Here is a 23,529-nt window from a genome sequence, read left to right as displayed (position 1 = left end):
AATTAACTCTGTCATGTTTTTTTATTTCCATGCATTGGTAAGTTGGTAAGTTTTCCAAATCAATGATTTCATAACACGATAGTGAAAGTCACGTTCACTTTCAGAGTTGTTGATCTCCCTTTCTTGCCAGAGCATCAAAGTCTGGAGTTTCTCAGGATGGATCGAATGTGAACTTGACTTGATCTGTGACGAGCGTTGTTGGTGTTCATAATGATGAATTTCTGCTTGAACGTCATCTTAAGTGCTGTCTTCCAGAGGTTTGGATACATGACTAATCTCTAATTTGAACCGCAGCACAGAACTTGCCTCGGTCATCACGGTTTTCCGTGTTTTTTCCGGTAGTTCCACCTCATCAGCTGATTTGGTCCACCGCGACTCACAGCTGCCGCCGGCTGATACCGTATTCCTTGAAAACCACAGGTATTTAAGGGAAAACAAAAATAAACAAGCTTTAGTCATTAAAATTCCAGGTTTGTTGGGCCGGATTAAAATGCCCAACGGTCCGAATATGGCCCGCGGGCCGTAGCTTGCCCGAGCCTGGGCTAATAGCTAATAGCAACTGCATCGTCCACATAAGAGATCGAGCAGCCACCAACATCTTTCTTTCACAGGGTCTCTGCAGTGGCAGCGACAAAAACAAAGTCTCAACGAAGAGAAGACGTTTCTCAATCTCACGGGACAGAATAAAAATGCACGGCATAAAAACAAAAGACAACTCCAAACCCCAAAGTAAGCGATTAAGTGCACAGCAGATAAAAATGACATTTCTGATAAGTCAGTAATAGCAGCATGATGTATTATCCTGTATTTGTGCCAGTAGAGACTGCAGTGCGATAACCATGGAATAGTTATTAAATATAAGGTGTAGAATTTACAATTCTTCTTCTATCGTTCACAGGAACCGCCTGTGTGTTTTTGGACCGCGGGTGGAAGACACATTGCTAATGCTATTCTATACGAGTGATGTGGGGTGAGGCTCATGGCTGGTGAGGCACTGGCTTCATCACGATCCTCCATCTTGAAAGGGTGGAGAGGAAAAGATAAATGGATGACTGCACTTGACTTGCTAACTCTAGCTTGCCATCACTGTACTCTGCAGCCGAGGAGTAGCAAGCAAAATCCCAGGAATCACGAGCGCCCCCTACCTTGAGGCAGGAGAACTGCGTGCCTCACTTAGCGGCGCTTCGATTTTTTTTTTTTTTTTTTTATGATCGCTCAGCGCAACAAACTAGTAACACACATAAAGTTGTTGACAAAAAACACCATACATTGGAAATGTAGATCATAGGAAGCCTAAGAACCCGGAGGAACCGCACACAAACACCGGGAGAACGTAGGAGAGCCCAAAACGAAAGGCCTCACGTGGGAAAACAACGAGGGATCTTCTTTACCGAGATGAGAAAGCGCTAACAGCGACGCTACCGTGCTGTCCCTTCACGTAACGATTGAGATTATTGAGCTGAAAAGGGAAAAGTAATTATGAAATACACACAAAAACGAACAGTGTGTGTGTGCATACATTGTGCATCAGTGCAAGAGAGCCGTCTGGTTTGGTTGCAGGTGCAGCTGCAGGCACACAGAGCCGTTGTGTACGAGGCTCTCGCGTCTCGTGGACGACTACCAGCGAATTTCCTCAGAACAGCAAATCCGGTCGTGTGCTTTTAATAGCTCTCCAATGAAGGCTGGCTCCGACTGCTTATCTGACCTGAGGATTTTGGTTTTAGGAATGCTTTTGATTTGATTTTAAATCCTTTTCTCTCCCTCTTTCTCTCGCTTGTATTTATATGTAATTATATGTACCCGTTTTTTGTTTTCTGGTCCAAAAAGCTTTACGAACCTTGTGAACACAAATGTGCCGTCAGTGAGCAAACGCACTGAATCATGTACTGGTAAAATGCTCACTGGTAATTCCTCTCCCCAGTAATCTGCATATCTTTCCAGTGTGTGTGTTTCTGTGAGAAGCAGATACTTTGGTGTACAGGAATTAATAGGTTATTTTTCACAGAGAGGAACTTTTACGGCAATTATTTGGAATTCTTACACATACAGAGAGCTTTTTCAGCGAAAAGGGGAAACTGACCGGGCAAGAGTTTCATTCCCAGATCCACTTATGCTTTCTGTGTAATCAAACTCTTATCACTTGTTTTAAAAATAAATAATGCTTTGGCGCTGAACGAATAAACAGATCTCAATTTCCGTCGGCGGGTGGAAGGAGTGATGGCTTCGACACCGAATGCGATAAAATCTGTCGCTCTCTCGCAGATGTTTTATGGAGATGGATTCCAATTTTTTCCACTTACTCCTCATCACAAAAGGGAATTTCAGAGCCTAAATCACTCCGGGTAACATTCATCCGTCAGAAAAGCCTGCCAAGAACCCCGACGGCTTTTTTAAGGAAACGTGAAAGTGCAGTGGAAGCAGGTAAAGCCTTCCAGTAAGCACCTTGGATGCGGAGCTTATTGCGGGTTCCCGTTCAACCGCCATTTTAACAGTTTGCAGTAAATGCCCACGTGTTTGTTCCCGTCTGGAGTCTCTCCCGGCCTGGTCGGGGCGGCCGTGGACTCCAGGGATCGCTGCCTTGAGCTGGAATCAGAGGAACATCATCAATCTAACTAATATTGTTAGCGGGCTCGACAGGTAGAGCTTTTTGCTTTGTCACCGGCGAAGCAATAACTTCCTGCGATAACTTCCTCACGGCCCCGGACGCCCAAATGAGGTGTAATTATATTCAGACTTTAAACATATTTCCACGAGTTGGACGTTATTAAATTTAAAAAACGTCCCCATCGATCGAAAGATATTTAGAGAAACCCGAAGGCGCCCACCTAACCGGTCGGAGGACGGCGTTCGTAAAATGCTCGGGATCTCTGAGACTCGGCAAAGTATGAAAAGCAGCGTTGGCTGCCATCAAGACTAGATAGAACTTATATAAGCGCCGTTTACACGTGAACTCTCTGGGCGAGTCCAGATCCGAGGTAGTATTCCTAGGAAATGCATTTCATAAAAGAGACGACTCGAGGCTTGATAGATTTAGATGTAGGAATGAAAACAACCCGGCAGCGGCGCGAGGCCGTGGAGTACAGGATGTGCCGCTCTAAAAATAATTCCGGCGATATTTGGCTGTATTGAAGGAAAGCATTTGTCATTCACGCGGCCGCCGGTTGAGTAAAATTTGACGTGTTTACTCAAGGAATAATCTTTTTTGTTGTTGTTGTACTAAAGGTGCTGCAGCCACTTCTGCGGTTCAGAATACATTCCAGAGAATTGTTGACTTCAGCTACTGTATGCGGTCTATAAGAGTCAGTGCTCCAGTTTCAATGAGGTCACGGTGTGTGTGTGTGTGTGTGTGTGTGTGCAGGACAGACGATAGTTCTGAGAATTTCTACACCTCAAGGTGACGTTCGTGATTGGCGGCGCCGCGTGTGCGTGCAGGAGCATGTTAAGTAACGTTCACGCAAGCGCAAAGCTCAGTGAGTCACGTCAGAACGGGAGAGTCATCTCGGGGGCTTCTCTCTGAGACCAGGTGTCTCATGTAGCGGTTCCGGGAAGTTCGTCTCGCGGCGAATTCGATTTAAACGGACGTATTCATTTAGAACTGGAACGGAATAAAAAAAAAAGAGCGCCTTTCATCGTCCCACTGTGGGGAAGTTTCATGCAAATTTAAATCAAAATCAGCGTCCTGGATGCATCGTCGTGCTTCTGCCTCAAGGCGCAGAACATCCCTGGTTCTATTCATGCAGGAAGTCGAGCGGAGACCCTAAAATACCCCGAATTTCTCTACATGAGTGTATTTGTGCGTCTCTTTGACTTACTCGTGTGCTAAAATGAGGCGTTCTGTCGAGGCAGGAAGCATTTCCGGGGAAAGTTTTTGTGTACTTGTAAAATGACCCTCTCAAGTGTAACACAAACACAACGAGAGCTGTTTTCATATCAAAAATAACACTTTATTATAAATTACTTGAAATGTTCTTACATCTATAAATAAGTGCAAAGTCGAGTGGATACGCTTGCGTCGTCGAACTTCCCGTGTTATCTTCAAGCATCGGTAGCCAGAGGTTTGGCCGGCAAAAAACATATCTTTATAAAAGACAGCAAAACAGAAGTAACATTTTGCCTTCATGTAAACAATGTTTTAGTAAAAGACTCTGACGTACAACAACACGCTCCGCCTCGTTTTCTCATCAGAGGACCACAGACACCTTATTTAATACATTCATTTGCCATCTGAGGCAATAACGCATTTCACAAAACACACTACCACGTACTTTGGGTTCGTATTTCCTCAACCGCTAAAGCCGCACCACGTCTCGACTTAAGATTTGAGTAACAACTCTGCAGTGGTGAAGTTCACTCAAGTAAGATCAGTCGTTGTCCGCTTTAGGTGGTGATAAAACTTTCACCGGAGCAAAAAAAAAAAAAAAAAAAAAAAGGGATCAGAACACTTGTTTTCCGATTTTCCGATGTTAAGATTTACTTCAAGATTAGTTTCAGCCCTTCGTCGTCGCTGTGGCTGGTACGCATGTGCAAATATGTCCGCTCCTTTCTCAATACACTTCCAGCATACACTTGGTCAGAAGATCGCAGGACAGACATCCAAGGTCACCATCCAAGGTCAGCGAAAAAAAAAAAAAAAGTCTTTTAATGGAAGCGTTTGCAGGATGGATCGTTTTCTACTTGAACGCCTCACAGCACCTCGGTTAGTAGCAGCAGCAGCAGCGGCGGCGGCGTCGTCGTCGGTCGTCCGCGGGGGTTCTCTGGCCCGTCACGGCAAATTACAGCAGTGCTCTCGTTCCTCACCGCCCGCCCCGCTCTCTCCTCAGTCTGGCGTCTGGAGCCCCCAGAGTGCTGGTGTGTGCGCCGCGCACGCTTTTCCGTGAAAGCCGCCGGCGCTTTGTCCGCACGTCCGGGGCGAGCTCAGTTCCCCCCGGGCTCCGTCCTTTCCCCATCGTATCCCGAGGTCGGATCCTCCGAAAGTTTAGTCTCTGCTCCTTCCGGCGGAGTTATATGGGAGCGTCGTACTCCTGGAGAAATTCCTTAAGGGGATGGGGAAGTTGGTCTCTTTTGGAAGAAATGTCCAAATGTCCGTTGACGGTTTTCCGGCACAAGTGCTGCAGGGTGGACAGGCTGCAGTAGAGCGGCTTGATGAGCTCCAAGGGGATTTTCTCCCCTCCGGAGTAAATGTAGTAGGTATTCCCGCTGCGCGTGTTTCCTTTGCTTTGAGGCATGTAGTAATGAACCAGCTTCAGGATGCAGTCAAAGTGAGGAACAGACTGGATGTTCTTGGGGTCCGTCTGCAGGTAGAAAGACGAGGAGTCGCACTGGATGCGCAGGTTCTTGGTGCCGGACACCGTCTTCACGCTGATGGTGAACAGGTGTCTGTTGTCGGAGCTGTCCCGGATCAGGAAAGTCCCGGTGCTTTCCGACACCAGCATGGCGTTGGCCTCCTTGCCGGTGATGGCGCTCCAGTAGAAGCCGCTCTCCTGCAGCTTGGGCAGCGTGGCGAGGACCATCTGGTACTGCGTCTTGGTGAAGGTCTTGTAACGGTGAGGCAGCCGCATGTTGGAGTCAAAGAGGCTGCTGCTCATTGCGGAGTTAAACTTGCTGTGAGTTACCATGGCGCTGTGCCCGCTCTCGAGGCAGCACTGGGGAGCACCGGGCACCACGGGGAGCGTCGAGAAAAAGGAGGCGGAGCCAAAAAGAGGAGGTCGTCCGTGGAAGTGGAACACCTGGGGGAGACGAGCGGGACACGGGTTAGAACATCAGCGCGGATCACTTTTTTTATTTCCTCTCCATCTGACTTAATAAGCGTAGAAAATTAAATAAAACACAAAGTCGTTTTTTGATAGAAGCCGTGTCCTCATACGGGGACGCCGGCATTGAATTTCCATAGATTGGAATAAATGTGACAATGTGAAGATGCCTTAACAGTTTAAGTTTTTTTTTTTTATCTCGACATATTAGACAGAAAAAAAAATAAGAGCGAATAAATAACTGTTAGAAGCGGTATTTTTTAAAAACTTCCACCAGCTACATTTGAAACTTCTAAGAATCTGAGTACCGGTTGTGACTAAAGTCTAAAGCAGATTTCGGGGAAGAGGTTGCACCTGGCCCCCGGGGCCCCGGAGCCCCGCGGCGGCTTCCCGGAACCAAACACACACACACACACACACACACTCAACCACACACATACACAGACGCGAAAATAAAAAAAGATCAGAAATATCCAAAAACCAGATTGCGCAATGTAGCATCAATTACGGTAATAACTCCGAATAAAATAACCCTGAAAAAAAAAAAAAATTAAAAAAAAGTGGAAAAAAAGGAGATAAAGATCGCTCCCTCCTCACCTCGGGTGCTCCTCCGGAATCGCTTAGGTGATTTAATCCGAGTTTAAGAGGACGGAACTTCGATGAGGTTCCGCCGGTCGGTCCCGGTGTTTTACGGTAAGCGGGTTCGGCGCGTCTGCGGCGGTGAGGAGTCCCGGCGGCGCGCACAGCCTTATAGGCCGGCCGGGGAGGCGGGAGGAGCCGCTCCGGAGCTCCGGACGCTCCGCCTCCTCTTTCCAGTAAAGACTCGCTCTTTGGCAGATTGACAGGAAGTCTTTATTTTGTTTTCTTTTTTTTTTTTTTTTTTTTTTTTTTTTTTTTTTTGTTGAAGGATTCCTGCTAAGAACACCCCCCCACTTACACACACACACACACCACACACACACACATACACACGCAAGCCTTTTCTTAGTACGCAGAGGACGCGTCGTCTCTTATCGGTGCGTTTTAAACAGAATCGCTGCTTTTAAAACTTGTCCTTTCTTTCTTTCTTTCTTTCTTTCTTTCTTTCTTTCTTTCTTTCTTTCTTTCTTTCTTTCTTTCTTTCCTCCTTCGTGTGAGAGTTTTGTCACGCAAACCCCGCATTAAGTCATTGTCCTTTAATTTTATGATGATAAATGAGCATCTATATTAATGTGTATATAAATGTACTTTTGTTAAGTATAATAAATATATTTTTTTTATATTTATATGTCTTTTTTTTTTTTTTTTTTTTTTTTACCTGAATGCATTTTTTTTTCTATTCTGTTGTCTATTCTTATCCTTGATGTTGTTGATCTCTCTGCTTTCCATTCATTTGTGGATTTTTTGGCTATTTTGTCTATTTATATTTATATTTGTATTTATATTTATATTTATATTTATATTTATATTTATATTTATGTTTATATTTATATTTATGTTTATGTTTATATTTATATTTATATTTATTGACACTATAACTGTTATGCTGCTGTGACAAAACAATTTCCCCTATGGAGATCAATAACGTTTATCTTATCTTATCTTATCTTATCTTATCTTATCTTATCTTATCTATGACCCCCTCCCCTAAATAAGCTTGAATGTACACTGTGCTGCTCTGAAACTTGCCAATTTATATTTATTAGTTCTTGCATCCATCAGCCCTCCCTTCACCCCCCAACATACACAGGTTGAAGATTATTAATCCGTGAACAATTGAATTGCGCTGAAACTACTCCGGGAAACGGCAGGTGAAGCTGGGAAGGAGTAATCTCCATCACTTTTAGGCCTCCAGGAAACATCGTCATTGTTATACCGACTACAGAGTGGTGAGAAATAAATGAAATAATTCACATTTCCAGCCTCCGCCGTGGTTGTCATCGGATTAGTAAGTGGCGTCGGACCGTCTTAGGAGGCAGATCCACGAGAAGAGAAGTAGATCTTCGGCAACACAAGTGTGACAGATATGGTGTTCATACGAGACTCATCCGTTCCCTCCCTGCTGACTCAGCCATGACTGCTGGTACCAGGTTGCAGTACGGTGGGTTCGCTTCATCACGCCTGTTTCCTAACAAATATTTTGTCCTCATAATCACCTGGTTCCTAATAACGCCTATAAAAAGTCCCCCGATGTTTTCGCCCGGTCACCTTGCAAACAACAAGCGTCCCTGGATCCTCTCCGCCAAAACCTCTGCTGGAAGGACGGCCTCGTGAGTAACGGGCTGACGCCACGGTGCCTGATGGGTTTTTTGGTAAATGCCAGCTGTGTCCACATAGGAGTCAGGTGTTGTCTGATTCAGCCGGCCGACAGGATGGGGGGAAGGGAAATCACAAGGATAGCCTCGTAACACTCCACTTGTTTCCAGAAAATCTATTGTGTCATCATTGTGAGGCATGGATTCAGCATCCAGAGACTCCCCTGGGGCAAGAATGGAAGTCGGCGGAGGGAACGAACTGCTCAGTGGCTCCAGCTGGGAAAACGGCATCAACGTCGTCGCGTCTACATGGCAGTGTGGTGCGGTCAGGGGAGGCAGGAGAGGCCGTGCCTCACTTGCCAATGTTGGAAAGGAAAAAATGTAGAGTGAAAAAAAATCAAATGGTTATATTTATCAGTGATTTGCATTATAAAGCTGTTTTTCATTTAACGTCGCCAGTTTTTTTTGGGGTGTTTCTAGTTTCTTGTGCCAAGCGATCATAAAACAGCTGCAAAGAGCCACTAAGTGAGGCACGCAGGTCTCCTGCCTCACCGGCCATGAACCTCACCGCACGTCACAGCTCCATGGTAACCACTTTATCACAACATGCACTTATTCATCATCCGTTCCCAAATCTACATCCATCGTGATCTTGTGCGGCTCCTCAGAGAGCGGGTCAGGAGAAGACCAACTAGAGAGCGCAGTATTCATTATCTTCACAAGTTTTAGATTGTTTTTCATTTTAAAATCACTGGAATTTCACACTTACTGTTCAAAAACTGAGAAGAGATGTGCGGTGAGGACGCAACGCAAATTGCGCAATGCCAGCTGACTGCTAGCATGCTCTGCACTCAGACCGGATTGCTGTCACCATAAAATGTTCAAACACTTTTACTTTCTGAACTATATTTCCAATGTATACTGTTTTTGTCAACAGCTGTATGTGTGTTACTCTTGTTATCCAGAGACACCCATGGGTCAAGAATGGAAGTCGGCAGAGGGAACAAACTGCTCAGCGGCTCCAGCTGGAAAATGGCATCAGCACTGTTGCGTCTACATGGCAGCAAGGTGCAGTCAGGGGAGGCAGGAGAGGCCGTGCCTCACCTGCCAATGTTGAAAAGGAAAAAATGTAAAATGAAAAAAAATTGTAAAGGTTATATTTAGCATTTATTTGCGCTATAAAGCTATTTTACATTTAACATCACCAGTTTTTTTTTCTATGTGTGTTCCTAGTTTCCTGTGCCGAGCCATCATAAAACAGCTGCAAAGAGCCACTAAGTGAGGCATGCAGGTCTCCTGCCTCACCAGCCATGAACCTCACCGCACGTCACAGCTCCATGGTAACCACTTTATCACAACATGCACTTATTCGTCATCTGTTCCCAAATCTACATCCCTCTTGATCCTGTGCGGCTCCTCAGAGAGCGGGTCAGGAGAACTCCAACTAGAGACCGTAGTGTTTATAGTTAGTGTTATTGATAGTAGCGGCGGTAGAACTGATACTATGATGTAGCAACGCCACGACTGGGGACCCGAAGCTGAGGCAGCGACGGTACTCGGGTCGGACACCCAAGAATCACAGGACGAGGTTCTTATCTGGAATGCTTTCAGTGTGTGTGTGTTACCGTGTGTGTGTGTGCGCGCAACTTCCTGTGTATGTCATCCCTGATGGCCCTTACAGAATCTTCCGTAAATACACCCAAACCGCTCGTCGCCCTTGTTTATTTGTGTTTCTCATCCGTATCCAGACTCCGTATCGCTGTTTGTGACACACAAAAGGAACGGTTTCAGATGCGCAGCATCTCTCACAGCCGTGGAGCCGCTGCTCGCGAACGCCGCCTCGCATGACAACTTCACCACTGTTTAGCCGAGAGGCAGCTGTTTAGCTTTTCCCACACTGACTCAGAGATTTACTCGAGCTCACCATTCCCGTAAGCCCGTGGGGCCTGGAGGGGGGACGGGGACGGGGGGGCGGGGGGGGGGGGGGAGAGGGGGAACCCGAACTGGGAAAGAGGCAGAAAATTTTTTTTTTTTTTTGTTTTTTTGTTTCAACACTTTCAAGCTGCTTCCACTCGCAGATTTTCAAGACGGCCATTTTTAAAGCTCCCGATTCCACCGTTGCACCGAAGTCACCTTTAGTGTCGACGATGTTGTTTGCACAGCGAAGTGCTAGGAAGCCCTGAGTCAACAGCACATTGGCAAATACTAATGAATATTCTCACTCTCATTTAGGATGTTGTCAAAAAGCAAATTCATAGATAGTCTTTCTCCTAACCTGAACTAAGAACGCATGATTGACACTTAATTAACTTTTAAGAGAGATTCACGCAGTCTACTGTACAAGTCATGATTGTGGCATTTATGATCCGATCTGGGATGGGCTGCAGGGTTTCCTGGCATATCAGACAGTCTGTTCCAGTTAGCGCTATCGGCTTCATGTCATGCGGGTTCACTTCCTCACTACCTGCACAAGACTCCACTTTTGTATAGTCACCCTGCAGGGGCGCATTGTCATTCACAGCTGGATGACTGGGACTTCCTTGTCAGTTAAGCAAGAGCATTTCTGTGTGATTACCAATGATCCGGTAATGGTTTCTTTGTTAACATTTCTCATTCTTCCTCTCTCTCTCTCTCTATTGCTCTTTCACCATTAATAAAAAAAAATAAAAGATAATCATTCACTCCAACTGTGCTCTGCGGGTTATTTTTCTTCCAGTTAAATTGTATCTTCATGCATTCACGTCCGAAAGCGCTTTATTCGCGACGGCAAATAAGAAGTGCGAGGCAAAAGAGAAGTGAATCATGTTGAAATTCACAATGATGACAGAGTGAATGGTTCTATGTCTCTGAATGACGTGAATGGTTTTATGTGCGATCGATGTGTGAATGAGAGAATGCATTGTGTGTCAATGGTTTTTTTGTGTCAAACTCATTTTCACCGAGGGTCACGTCAGCGTCATGGTCGCCTTCAAAGGGCCACATGGAATAAATGTGACTAAATGTAACCGAATGTAAAGTACAATAAATGTAACTACTGCTTCATGTTAGATATCTCTGGATTTATTCAAACCCAAAATGTTACGAATGCGTTTGCGTAGAATTTAAGCAGATGCACGTATAACATTTTGGCTTTTAATTCTTGGACATTTTGTTGTTTTTCTGGAAGGCTAACTTTGGCGTACTCAGCTCCGTGTTTGGTGTCAAAATGCCGATGTAGATTGTTCTCTTTGACAAAGGACGCCGCTTCATTTTCACATTTTCGCTGCATCAATTTTTCGATCGTTCGTATTTCGATCTAACGTGATCGGCATGAATTGTGGGAAATGTAGTTTATGGTCAATGCACGCGTTTGACTTGTTTATCTTAAGACAATCCGACGTTTTAAGACGTTCTCTCGGGTCACATAAAATGACATGGCGGCCACTTTTGTCCCGCGGGCCTTGGGTTTAACACATGTGGTCTGTATGACGTGTGAATGTGAGTTAGTGAATGGGTGTGTGTGTGTCTATATAAGGTTTGAATGAGGGAGTGAAATGTCTTTCTCCATATCGGGGGTCCCCAAATCCCAGGCCCCGCAAAGAAATTCTTGGTGCAAATAATTTTTTTTTTTCATTCTACCTTCTTATTTTGAAAAAAGTCAGTTTCCGCCAACGCTTCACTGCCACACTATATAATATACTAATATAAAGTGAACTGTGAACTGACAAAAAATGTTATTATTTGAACCCCCGCGCCATTAATGCAGATACATTTTCATTCATATGAAAATGACATTATATAACATCATAAAGACACATTGTATGTCTCTATATGATTTGAATGCTATGTTCATATGGGGTATAAATGACAGAATGAATGTTTTTTTTTTGTCTATATAATGTGAAAATGGGGGTTAGTGAATGGGTGTGTGTCTACATGAGGTTTGAATGAAGGAGTGAAATGTTGTATTTCTCTGTATGATGCGTAAATAAGAGAGAATTGTATGTCTTAAAGAATGAGAGGGTGAATTATTGTAAGTCTTTCTATGACTTTTGAATGCGGGAGTGAAACATGATCGATTTAAAACCTCTCACCGAATCCGAGTCCGTGTGTGTTTTCCAAAGCGCGCTGTTGTTTTATACATGAATCTTGGGATTTGTCTTGTTTTGCTTTTTCGATCTGAACCTCAAAACCCAGGCTTACAACATCGGTTTCTTGGAAAAAAAAAAAAAAAAAGAAATAAGTCAGGTGGTTCCTCATCCCCGTCTCTCTCGCACGTGATCAGAATAGTTTGGAAACTTGGCCTCCGAACTGTTACAGCGCATCCACCGCTTCGCTGCAGATCACATGAGGTCTATTTATGGCGGCGAGTATCATTACTGTCACAGCTGTCTTCTGGTAAGCGTAAAAGCAGAACAGAGAGCTATTACATTGTATCTCTCGCACCCATATCCACAGCCGTGGCTTATCATAATTAGAAAAAAACCCGTAAAGTGTGAGCGTGGTCTTTAAACGCTTGGCTGAAAAACACCCCCCCCCCCCCTTTCTGATCCGCCGTCGTCCTACTTTACTTTAACCGATGCATATCGACCAACAATTTTTTCACTTCTCATAAATAGCGGCGTTATTGGGAATATTAAAAAGCAACTGATTGCTACACCTGCAGGCCCCACTTACTTATGACGTCATTTCTGGCAACAATCGCCGCTCGCCCTGCCGGCACTTGACCTACAAACCTTTGTGCTCCGGGCACGGCTCCAGTATTTACATTCTACCACTCGGGGCTTTGTCACCGCTCCAAATCCCTCCTTTCCAGACTTATCTGCGTTAGTTAGCATCGAGGGGGGGGGGGAACCGGACCAGACGGGAGAGCGTCTGAGGGCACGATGCCTCATCGCCGCCTCGGGGCAATTTTCCAGAACCGCGTGCTTTTTCTTTTTCGAGTTCCTCTTCCTGGCACAGTAAGACATATAAGACATTATATGACATTATTACCGACCCTGGTATCAGAGAGCTGACTCCTGAAAGAGCCTTTCTGGAATTTCAAAACCCGTTCTTACCTAATCGCATAAAGCTGACACAATTTGGCAGAGCTATTTTGACATTTGGTGCAAACTTGTGAAAATGCATGCAGGAGCGTGCGATTGGCTCCGTTTGCATGCACAGTCATAGTGTTGAGAAAGGAGATAAAGAGAGAAGCTAACGCCACCAACGTCACCGCTGTTGAGCTTACAGTCGGTCGCGACTTCTTTTTCCACCGGCGGCCACGTTGTGTTAGATGTGGCTGCTAATCACATGGCGCCTCGGCGCTTACTGGAAAGCTGAAGTGCAAACATGTGAGATTATAATGCGTTTCACAGAGCAGTCACACTTCTCCACATTGTATTCTCCACTCTGGGATGTACACACTTGTGATAGTTGTTTCCTAATCTCAGATATTCCTTTCATTAGTCTTTCCAGTAAAGTCAATTACAACATTCTGGTTGATTTTAAGGACGGAACTTATAGTTCCTTCGTAACCAGGGCTCATTAATACTTTCCGATTAATGTAAAAAAAATAAATAAATAAAAAGGAACAGAAGGATGGGTAATCAGTATTAATCATCATGTACTGATTAATTATTATTTACTTCCTGCAGTTCAATATAATATAATGTAATATAGTATAAAACCGCATTTGATTATCATAAAATAATAAATATCCTAAAATAATAATAATAATTCTTGAAACCATAAATGATCCAGTTCAAAGAAACGTGTCCATTTTTTTAAAGTGCTGCATCGTTATATAATAATACATGTAAGAAACAAATTAATACCAAAGTGAATATACCAAGTGAACGTGAATATAATATAATATAATATAATATAATATATCATAATATATATTCCAGTCGGAATTGACCAAAAGCACCAACCTCTGTGCCACTGTGCTGCCCTTGATCATAAAATGATCAATAAAATAATAAATGTTAAATATCATAAAATAATAATAGTTTACAATTTTCTTGAAGCCATAAATGATCCAGGTCAAAGAGACTTTTTTTACCATTTTTTACCAGTTCAAAGAAACCATTTTTTTAAACTGCTGCAACATTATATCATAATGCATAAAAGAAATGCATAATACCAAAGTTAACATGACATTGATATTTATTCATTCTTTGCACATGGTTGTTACAGCCGTGACGCATATTGACGCTCTCGCGATGCCGGGATACGCATTTCCTTGTCTGCGTCTCCTCTTTGACCTTTGTACTTTCCTGCGTTCTCGGCCCTCGGACTCCGATCGCCTCCAAAAGTGTGTATTTCGGGAGTTCTGATAGAGCGAAGAGCTGGAACCGCTGCCCCCGATGAGCCGCATCCCAGCAGATAATATGATTGATCCGACACTTTCCGTCTATCTGGGTTCGTCTGCCGCCACCGTCCGTCTATCAGTATCAAGTGCTTGGAGACAAAGGAGCCGGTGACATAATCCCGGTCTTCAAAATGGACTTTGATTCCCACAAACCCTGGAAATAGCAGCCTGATGTCATTGGGCAGATGGTAATAAATCTGTCTGCACTATAAAAGCAGGTTGACCGAAAGACTCTGTTAACTGAGAACACCTCGGGCACACAAGCCAGGGCTTCGTACAGGAGGACTCGTATAGATCGTCTGCCCAGAATAAACACACACACACACACACACACACGCACTGCATTCAAATAATATTGAAATGGTTTTCCGCGCGTGGACGTACTCATGACCCTCTTCGAGCACAAACACACACTTCCTCCATCACACAGTAACCCGATCCGGCGCTGATGCTTGGAATCAGAGCTTTTCCAGATATAATTAACGTGTAGGTTTTCTCAGAATTTACTCCCATCGCCACGGTGAATACACACACTTTAAGAGACCTCCAGAACCTTGGAGTGTGACTGCACGGTACATTTCCCTGACTGATGTGATGCACATATGCATGATAGCGAGCGCTAAAATTACCAGCTAGTGCCGGTAAAGATAGCGGCTATCTGCAGGAAACAGGCTGCCGCTCCAGACGTGGCGTCTTCAGCCCTTTGCGTAAACTTTTAAAATACGGCCTGCGATAAATTCAGCAGATAATGTTGAATAAAATGATCTTCCTAACACGACACCAAAGCTACATTATCCATTTCACACCCCTTATCAATAAAAGGGCGTTTTTTTTTCCCACCTTCCTTTTCAGACTCGACCAGGGAACAAGACAAGGGAATCCTCGCTAGAAATGTTCAAGCTGACGGTTTATTTTTTTGCAGAGCAGCTGGAGGGTTGTGGCTTCTGTTCAACTAACACTACGAGTAGCGGCTTGTAATGTGTGTCTGTGTGCGAGTGTGTGTGTGTGTGTGTGTGGTTGCCAGGTTAAAAATAGGGATAAATCTGCCTGGGAAGTGGATGGGGTGGGGTTGGATGGTAGCGGTAGTGGTGGTGGAGAGGGGGGGAGTAACAGAAACGTGATACGATACTCATTGATGAAACACCTCGGCACTCCGTCTGAGGAGGCCGCGGATGTTTAGGGGTAGAAGCAGTGTGTGTGTGTGTGTGTGCCTGCCTGCAGTGACCTTGTGTGTTGTGGCTTCTTGGCAGATCCACTGACGTCATATCAGGGGACTGCAGGCCCATGACTGTGTTGAATGGGACCATTGTTTCCAGCGCAGGTGCGTTTTCTCCCAGTGAAGAGCGGCGCCGACTCCCTCGGCCATCAGCTGCGAGCCTCCCCTTGTATCGGAAAGCTTTTTTTTTTTTTTTTTATCTTTTTTTCTCAATAAATTGCAGCTGCATTTTAGTGAAATTCGTTCTCCTGTCTCCTGAATCTGCAGCTCGGTGCTCTGGCAGAGATACTCTCTCTCCCTCATTGTCTCCCTCTCAGCTCCATTACAACTCCGTATAAAAAAGGAGAACACTGCACTTTCATCCAGCTTCAGGTCACATCTATTGTAACTGTTTTTACTACAGCGGCGACTCCTCACGCTGCAGGTTTTTTTTATTCTCCTTGTTTGCATGAAAAGAGGAGCATTACATATTACAGACTCCGGCCTTGTCATTGTTGAAAGAATTTTTCCTTTGTCCCCCTCCGCCCCGGCACTCCCCTGCAGACAGGAAATTCTCCTGGAGGCGCTTCAAACCATCCCCGCCTTTTTCTTACCATTCCTGTTCTTTGCTAGTAATCTTAGATGGAGGGTACGGCGTGTCCCGCCCTCCGACCTGAAAGTAAACAAACAACACGCCCGTTCCAGCGCTCCCTTCAGCAAATTCCCATTCGAATTGTGTCAATTCCCCGGGTTCGTGAAATTGCACAATGAGCTGCAATTACAAAATGGTATTAAGATAGAAGATAGTACAAAAAACAGCAGGGAGGTAATGCGTTCCTATGCACACCACATTAAAACACACGATTTCCCAGAATGAGAGCCACCCACATTTCAATGAATGCGCAGAAAGAAAAAAAAAAATCCCACATTCACATTTTCTCAGTGGGACAAACAAGGCTCTGTCTGAGCCTGCTGCTCCGCAGACCTGCATCAGCAGAGTTCACGGCTAAGAATATAGGAAAGAGAGAAAAAAAACAAAGCAAAAAAGAAATATTCCTATTTCCAGTAAATGTAATTGACGTTGGCATGGAGACGCTTACGGTCCACATCTCGAGCCTTCCAAGCTCGCGTCGGAGAGAAATCGTACCTACGTTTGCATCCGTCCTTGCGCATTTGTATTGAAACCCGCTCACACGCCGCCGGGGGAACGACAGGGGTCACGATCGACGACCAATGACGTCATTTAGACGCACTTTTGAGAAACTGCCCGCACGGCTGCAAAAATGCATCCGGGCCGTATCAACGCCGCACATCATTTCCATGTCACTGTTGACAGAACGTCCTTGTTATTCATCAGATAAAACTACAGGCCTTGGCAGGTTGTGAGTCATCTGCCGGGAAAACCTCAAGGAAGTCTTCTTACGAAGGCCTCGTCGCGTGCCGCGCAGCAGCTCGCGCAGCTGCCGATAACTTAAGGTGTAAAGTCGGTATCATCGTTTGAAACGCGGAGGAGAAAAAAAAAGGGGAAGTCATGACAAAACTGGAGATTGTGTTATAATGTTTTCTTTTCTTTTTGTAAGGAGGCGTTTGCACAACCGTATTAGACAATCGAAATCAGTAAATGATAAACTCCACGACCCGGAGGTCGAGCCTTTATTGCTCGCACTTTTAAACGACTGGTTTCCACGGCAGCGCCCGGACGGCCGAGAAGGAGAGATATAAGGTCGCAGATTTAAGGGAAGGAGGTGCGGAGTTCTCCTCCCGGCCGCCTCGTATCGCCGTTTCTCAGAAATCCGTCCCCTGGAGACGGAACGCCATGTCAGTTATCAGAGCAGATGGGCTCTTCCTGTGCTTCTCCGTGCAGGATTTAGACTTCCAGTAAAACATATATAAATGTGAGAATCCTCCACAGCAGCACGTGGGATGCATTTGCAAACAGCGTATTTCTCCAGCGCTAATGTCATTCATTGCCTATTTATTTTACGTCCGCAAGAACGATGCTGTGGTGTAAAATGTATTGGAAAACTCATTTCCACAGCAGCTTTTCTTGTTTTTGTCCGTGAACAATATTGACTCACACAATCGCCCGCTTTGACTGAAAATAGTCCAAATACCGTTCCGAAATCCAGGACCTGCAAGAGCAAACGCTACACAGCTGTGAAATGAGTTGCAGGAGGGATACCGTCCAGGCTGCGGCGCATTATGTTTGCGTGACAGTATCTCTGCATGCACGCCTGTGTGTTTCTGCATGTGTGTGTGAAACACCCACTGGCTCGTGGGCCTCGTTCCATGAAGAGGCCCTCCTCATGCCAGCTGAGGTCAGGTCCGGACACTGTGGGGTGCAACCTTCTCCCGCCGCGGTGGGCCAGGAGGCAGGGGGAGGCCTTCCAGCACTTCTGGGAAACAGTCTGGGCCTAATTGGAGCCTGACTGGTCTCACATGTCTCCACTTACCGAGGGAGACGGAGGATCCCGCTGCCCGGCCTGAGGGAGCTGCTGTGTGTTCGGGCCTTTCGCCGCCGTCGGCGCGACCGCGGAGGAGGGCCGTTCGCCGCACAGGCCCGTCGTGACAGCGCGTTTTACTCATGTTTTGGAAAAAAAAAACTTTGAAAGTCTGGTTCCAACTTTCCGAGCGGTCTAAACCTCACACCTGAGACACACGAGTAAGACATGCCTCTTTTGCCGATATGCGGATCAGCTTGGGCTTCCAACATCAACACCCGTTCTCGCTTTTTCATCCTTTTCCGCCCCCTCCCCTTTCCCAGCCACGGCGACGTGTCTTTCACGTCTCACAGCCACCTCGTCGGTCGCGCTCTGCAGCGATGCGAAATATTGTTCGACTTGAATTGTGCACCGCAGATTAGGAGTAATTTGCCTGGGCGTGTTTATCCCTGAAGGCGATCAGATCTCGATTCGTGTCGTGGCGGGGTTCACGGATGCGTTTGCAGATTTCCTGCTCATGTGACTTTTCAGTGCACGTCTCGAACAAATTGTTCCATCTTCAATTCAGAGGATAATTTCATACGACCCCATTTATTATTATAGATGGGGCATAATTCGGTTCCACTTTAAGGGGGAAAAATAGATTCTGATCTTTTGTAGATCAGCTTTTGGCAATGTTTGCCTTTGCTTTTCTTGCCTTGTACTAATCTGATGAACAAATCCAAGCTGTGGCTGCGTGCAAGCATCCAAAGTCCTAAAGCACAATGAATAACTTCTCAGGAATATCATAAGCAGTTAGATAAACAATTAAACAAACAGCTGACCGATGGAGAACATTTCTCAATTGCAAGTGGAGGCAGAGCGGTGATTCTCCTTGATACCGTTCTCAGTAGCAAAAATTGTTTTTCACATGAAGTTATTCCTGCCTACAACTGTAACTTGAGATTTCCTGCCCCTGTTCCTTGGAAATTGACATTGTGCGGCGCATGCGCAGACATCCCCTTTCAGATAACTATATTCTCATACCGTGAATCAACACCGCGGAAATAAACTTACAAGGAAATACTATGACTTTGGATATCGATAGCGTATTTCACAATGCAACTATCCAGCGGAACCTCTGCTGTTATTACATTATTTTAAGATCCCCTAAAATTAAATGATGTCCTACATTCCATGTCGTGGGAGTTGCAAGATAATGTGGTCCAGCTTTAACTTTAAAAAAAGTATTTGTTGAGGACAATGAAGATTGCACAAAGTCAGATGAATCCCATCCCTGAAATAATGACATGAACATCCTCCCCTCCTCACATTGATAGGAACACATGTCCTCCATCCGTCAGCATCGCAACTCCGCCGCCTGATGTTTCCTGCACGGCCCTTCCATTGAAGAAAAAGTCATTTCTATTGATCGCTTTTCCAGGCATCATTTAATATGATACATAGACACGCTTCCCCGCCGGCCGACGGTTTGTGCCATAAATACCTGGTAAGCGAGCTGACGAAATGTAAAAACATAATGCAGCCGCAAATCAAGAACGGAATCCAAGTCTCTGATTCATTGTCAGAGCGGCTCTCGGGCTCAAGTAGAATTTAGTATGCATGCACATGACGGAAGGTGACCTCATGCAAGCGCTTCTGCTATTAAGAATTGATTTGGTGTGATTCAGCTTTATCCCGTCGACGCCTCTGACCGGCGGGCGGGAAGGCCCCGAATCGCAGCCCGGCGCCGCCACCTGCTGGAGAGCTGACACAAAGGCTTTTATCGACAGAGCCGTCTTTATTTCAGCTTGATTAAACTGTAACAGTAGAAACCTCCAATCAAACATTATTGAACGGGACAGCGAAAAAAAAAAAAAAAAATTAAGACAAAATACCTATTTTACATTTAAGTATGTACAACTGATAAATAAACCAATACTGTCTAGAAATATGATTGTGTTCTCATGTCCGTTTCCGTATTTCTCTAGATTAGCGCGCTGCTGCAAGCGGCGGGAAGGAATAGCGAGGCCATGAGGAAGAGTCACAGCAGGTATGGATTGAAGGAAAGACCAAGTTAGAGAAGACATCATTCACTGAAGGATCCAGGTAGACCTGCACCTGGGAGCAGTTTTACCTCTTCGACGCCTGTCGCTCTCCGTCTTTTGGTTGAATAAAGCGTTTTTACTGACATCTTTTTTTTTTTTTTGTTTTCAGCCGTTTCAGATAAAAGCTCTGCACCCTGATCCAACGAGAAACCCAAACTTGGGGCCTTTGCCCTAAAATGTGACAGAATGTCTGAAGCAAAACAACCCGAAAAACACAAAAACACATCCGTTCCGTAGAACGATATTACACATCATATTTCTGAGAAGAAGCCGCGGGCTGAATTTGTTGCTCATTTGTTTAACTGTTAAAAAGGTAACCATTTACAAAAAAAGCCGCACTAAAGACTGAATTACGTCGCTAACCAGTAGCATTTCTCATTTCGTCTCCTGTGGAGCGCCGGGCCACTGTGCGGCGGTGAAGGGAACGCTCTTCACACTCAAATCGCTTTTGAGTATGATGCAAGAACAGAACGGCCTTTTGCATTTCTAACAAGCCGAGAATAAAAGGATGGGGCGGGTCGGGGGCCGAGGGCTTCTGTTTCTCAGATGGATTAATAACCAAAATGAGGCAACTTGACTTTCGCTAATCTAAATGAGCGGTGACGGGCAGAACACGCCTCCGAGACCTGACCGAGACGACCACATCCCCTCACCTGCCGCGGCGGCAGCCTTGTTTTTAAAGAATCCAGGACACGGACGTGGCTTTCGCTTCGACTCTGTGAACACTGTGCACGTCAACTCCGGTATGAAGAGCTTCACCACATCGTAACAATCTCCTGAGAGGCAACTTTCTTTCGACAGAGGTTTTGGTTTTCTTTTCTTTCCGTTAATATAAAAACACTAAGAATTGGCAAGTTATCTCCAACGCCCCCCTCTCATCTCCCGCCTCCCTGAAGTTTCTGTTGTAAGACGAGTATTTTTTTTCATGTTGTCATGTCTTTGTTTTTTGTTTTTTTTTTTTCTTTACAAAAAGCAAACAAAAAAAGAGGAATTGAAAGACGTCTGTAAAAAGACACATTGAACCTAAACATATTAAAAGCATTTCAGAAAAAAAAAGTCCTTTCTTTTTCTTCTGGCTCGCAAGAAGTATTTTGGTTGTTGCCACACCTGGTCAGACCTGCTGAGTTTAAATGTGTGCTAACTGGGAACTTGTGCAACGCTAATGGGAAATGTGGGGTTTCTTTTAAGCGCGAGGACAGAGATTCTTTCAAAGGGGATTTTGCTGAGTGGCATAGAAAAATTCCCTTTCGGCCTCCGAAACAAAGAGCACACTTAAAAGCGAAGAAGAAAGAGACACATTGAGAGGGGAGGTTAGACGAGGCCTCGGCCCCGACCCTTTTTTCTAGAAACCCCAGCATGACTTTTGTTTCGCCGGCCACGAGAGTCCCAAATCAGATCTAGCATGTGGAAAAATCCCCTGAAGAGGTCTGCGGGAGCTCCCGACGACGGGACTCCGCCGTGGCCGAGAGACGGGAATGGGCAGACGCCCCTCCGTCCACCCACCCTAATTCTTTCAAGTGCAACATCTTGAGCGCCGGGCGGTTCTAGTGCCTCTTCATGGATGAAACCTTCTTCTTCCTGGCTGCCAGCATCTCGTAAAAAGGATCTCTGCTGATGGCGGCTCTGTGGGGCAGAAGTGTGTAAATTACCGCACTTGTGCGGAACGCCGTTACGCAACTTTCACATCTGCATGCAAGTCTGTTTTTTTTTTTTTTTTTTTTTTCCTTTCTTCTTTCTACAAAATAAGGAAATACATGTTTCTCGGTACAAGTTTCAGAACACGTGTTGGAAATTCAAAAGTTGCAGGGAGCGGACAGCGCAGACCGCGTATGGGTGTCATTTCAAATACTGTATCTAACTCATCCGAGCGAAATTATTTACTTGATGCTGTTCATCCATTCATCTTTCTCCTCGGTGGTGGGCGCAGAGATGCGGTAGAAGGTGTGATTGCCCTCGACGACGCGACCGTCGGCCTCGGTCTTGCACGCCTTTATCACCTGGTCTTTGTTTTCAGAAATGTAGAGCTCGAAGCAGTTCTGAAAGAAGAGAAAGAAAACCGTCCTAAGGAATGCTTATACAATCATTTCAAACTAAACACACGCGACAATTCGGTGCTTGAACGCTTCAGCGAAGCGGTCGACTTTGCATTTCAAGCCGCGGTTTCTCCCGATGAGCCTGAAGATTCAGAGGCTACCTCGATGTCTTTTTCCCCTCGTGCTGTCTAATAAGATTAATGATGCGTGTGACATTACTCGGGTAAAATAAGCAAGGACTTTGTGTAGGTTTGACCCTCACTGTGCTCACGCGTAGGCAAAATCTGAGGGAGTTCCATTGCTCGAGGATAGACGGGGGATGAATTTGGGTTGACAGGAGGACAATGGACAGCAGTCGTAAATGGTAATTGAAGTGACTGAAGAGTAGCGTCTTTCTTTGGTCTTGAAGCTGAAGCTGGCACCTTCAAATGCCAGTCAGTCGATGACAGGAATATGAACAGAAGTAAAACAGGGATTGCCACTGACAGAAACCTACGGTATGTGCGCTAAAGAATCTCAAATGACACAAACAAACACACAAGTTGCAGAGCAAGTCTCAAGATATCAGTGACTCCCTTAAATAATGACTTCCTGTTTCATCTGAGTGTGTGTAATCCCTGATTTGACCAGCAGATGGCGCAGTGCTTACAGGCTTCTTATCTTCAACTTCCCGGATACTCAGGTTCTCCAATGGGATGATTCCTCTGGGCTCTTTATCCTGCAAAACAGGGGAGGAGGTGACGGTTCTGCCGAACAGGAAGACGAAAACGTATGAAACGGCGACTGAGAAACTGGGCCGGACTCACTGTGGTGTACTCAAAGTAGTACAGACAGTTGTCTGTGAGGATGAACCACCTCCTCTTCCAGGTCTTAACCCTTCCCCCTGCAAAGCAGAAAGCCGAGTGTCACGCAGGCTCAGCGAGAGGCAGAGGGTGAAAGACGAGAACCAAAGCATCGGGTCGAGCAACAGACAGGCAGACAAGATGTATGAGCAGACAGACAAGATGACGGCTCCCGCAGACTCCTTTGCCCAGAATGTCCCGTAATTTCCACCGATACACCATTGCACCACACCCAAACATGCGTTCGCCATCACCACAAATGCGTAGCTAGAACCTAGAACCATGTATCTCCTACATTAAAAATAACACTCCCACCCTTCTGCATCTAAATTTGAATTTTATCTTTATTGCTAATGTAGAGATTTGTGCGACCTGAGTTGAATTTGAAAAGGTAAACACTAAGTTAAGGCTTGGCACAGCTCATGCTTTCATTAGGAACTGCATGTCTACACAGACAAATGTTGCATGTTCCAACAAAAAAAGGGTTACGCCCCTCAATCAATTGATATCCCTCTGAGGGCTGAATGGTGAAGGGTGACGGAGAGGTGAGATTTCATCGCCCTAAATTAAGTTCTCATCTCGTCCGTGCCCTGTGGGGACTCTGGTTAAC

The 23,529-nt window shown here is 45.3% G+C and overlaps 2 protein-coding genes and 1 long non-coding RNA gene across 6 annotated transcripts in view; 1 reads left to right on the top strand and 2 right to left on the bottom strand.

Moving 5' to 3' along the window:
• The first annotated feature begins 384 nt into the window (after positions 1-384).
• Positions 385-1,135, top strand: LOC147217189 (uncharacterized). The gene is made up of 3 exons (XR_015108973.1): positions 385-420; positions 612-729; positions 899-1,135. It is a non-coding gene; the product is annotated as an uncharacterized LOC147217189 (long non-coding RNA).
• A 2,787-nt stretch (positions 1,136-3,922) lies between these two features.
• LOC147217188 (suppressor of cytokine signaling 3-like) lies at positions 3,923-6,470 on the bottom strand. Its single transcript, XM_086176021.1, has 2 exons — positions 6,348-6,470; positions 3,923-5,726 (listed from the first exon to the last, which is right to left on the bottom strand). Exon 2 carries the CDS (start codon positions 5,613-5,615, stop codon positions 5,001-5,003), a length of 615 nt encoding a protein of 204 aa, XP_086032147.1. The 5' UTR covers positions 5,616-5,726; positions 6,348-6,470; the 3' UTR covers positions 3,923-5,000.
• A 12,954-nt stretch (positions 6,471-19,424) lies between these two features.
• cyth1a (cytohesin 1a) overlaps positions 19,425-23,529 on the bottom strand; it is a 40,009-nt gene continuing 35,904 nt past the window's right edge. For 2 of the 4 annotated variants that reach the window (XM_086176080.1, XM_086176083.1), the window contains exons 10-13: positions 22,884-22,962; positions 22,727-22,795; positions 21,926-22,080; positions 19,426-21,667 (exon numbers count right to left, since the gene is read on the bottom strand). In XM_086176080.1, coding sequence (XP_086032206.1) covers positions 21,589-21,667; positions 21,926-22,080; positions 22,727-22,795; positions 22,884-22,962 — 382 coding nt within the window. In that variant the 3' untranslated portion in view covers positions 19,426-21,588. Of the gene's footprint in view, positions 21,668-21,925; positions 22,081-22,726; positions 22,796-22,883; positions 22,963-23,529 lie in introns of all 4 variants that reach the window. The other 2 variants (XM_086176079.1, XM_086176082.1) reach the window with 2 other exon arrangements.

Source organism: Fistularia commersonii, chromosome 28 (genome assembly GCF_037954325.1).
Source record: "Fistularia commersonii isolate RoL2024-O1a breed Wild chromosome 28, RoL_Fcom_v1.0, whole genome shotgun sequence".
Lineage (NCBI taxonomy): Eukaryota > Metazoa > Chordata > Actinopteri > Syngnathiformes > Fistulariidae > Fistularia > Fistularia commersonii.
Note: the sequence above shows the minus strand (reverse complement) of the source record. Positions and strands in the feature narration are given on the sequence as shown.

Coding starts and splice junctions, on each gene's coding strand:
- LOC147217188 (XM_086176021.1), bottom strand. CDS start 5,615: ATGGTAACTCACAGCAAGTTTAACTCCGCAATGAGCAGCAGCCTCTTT.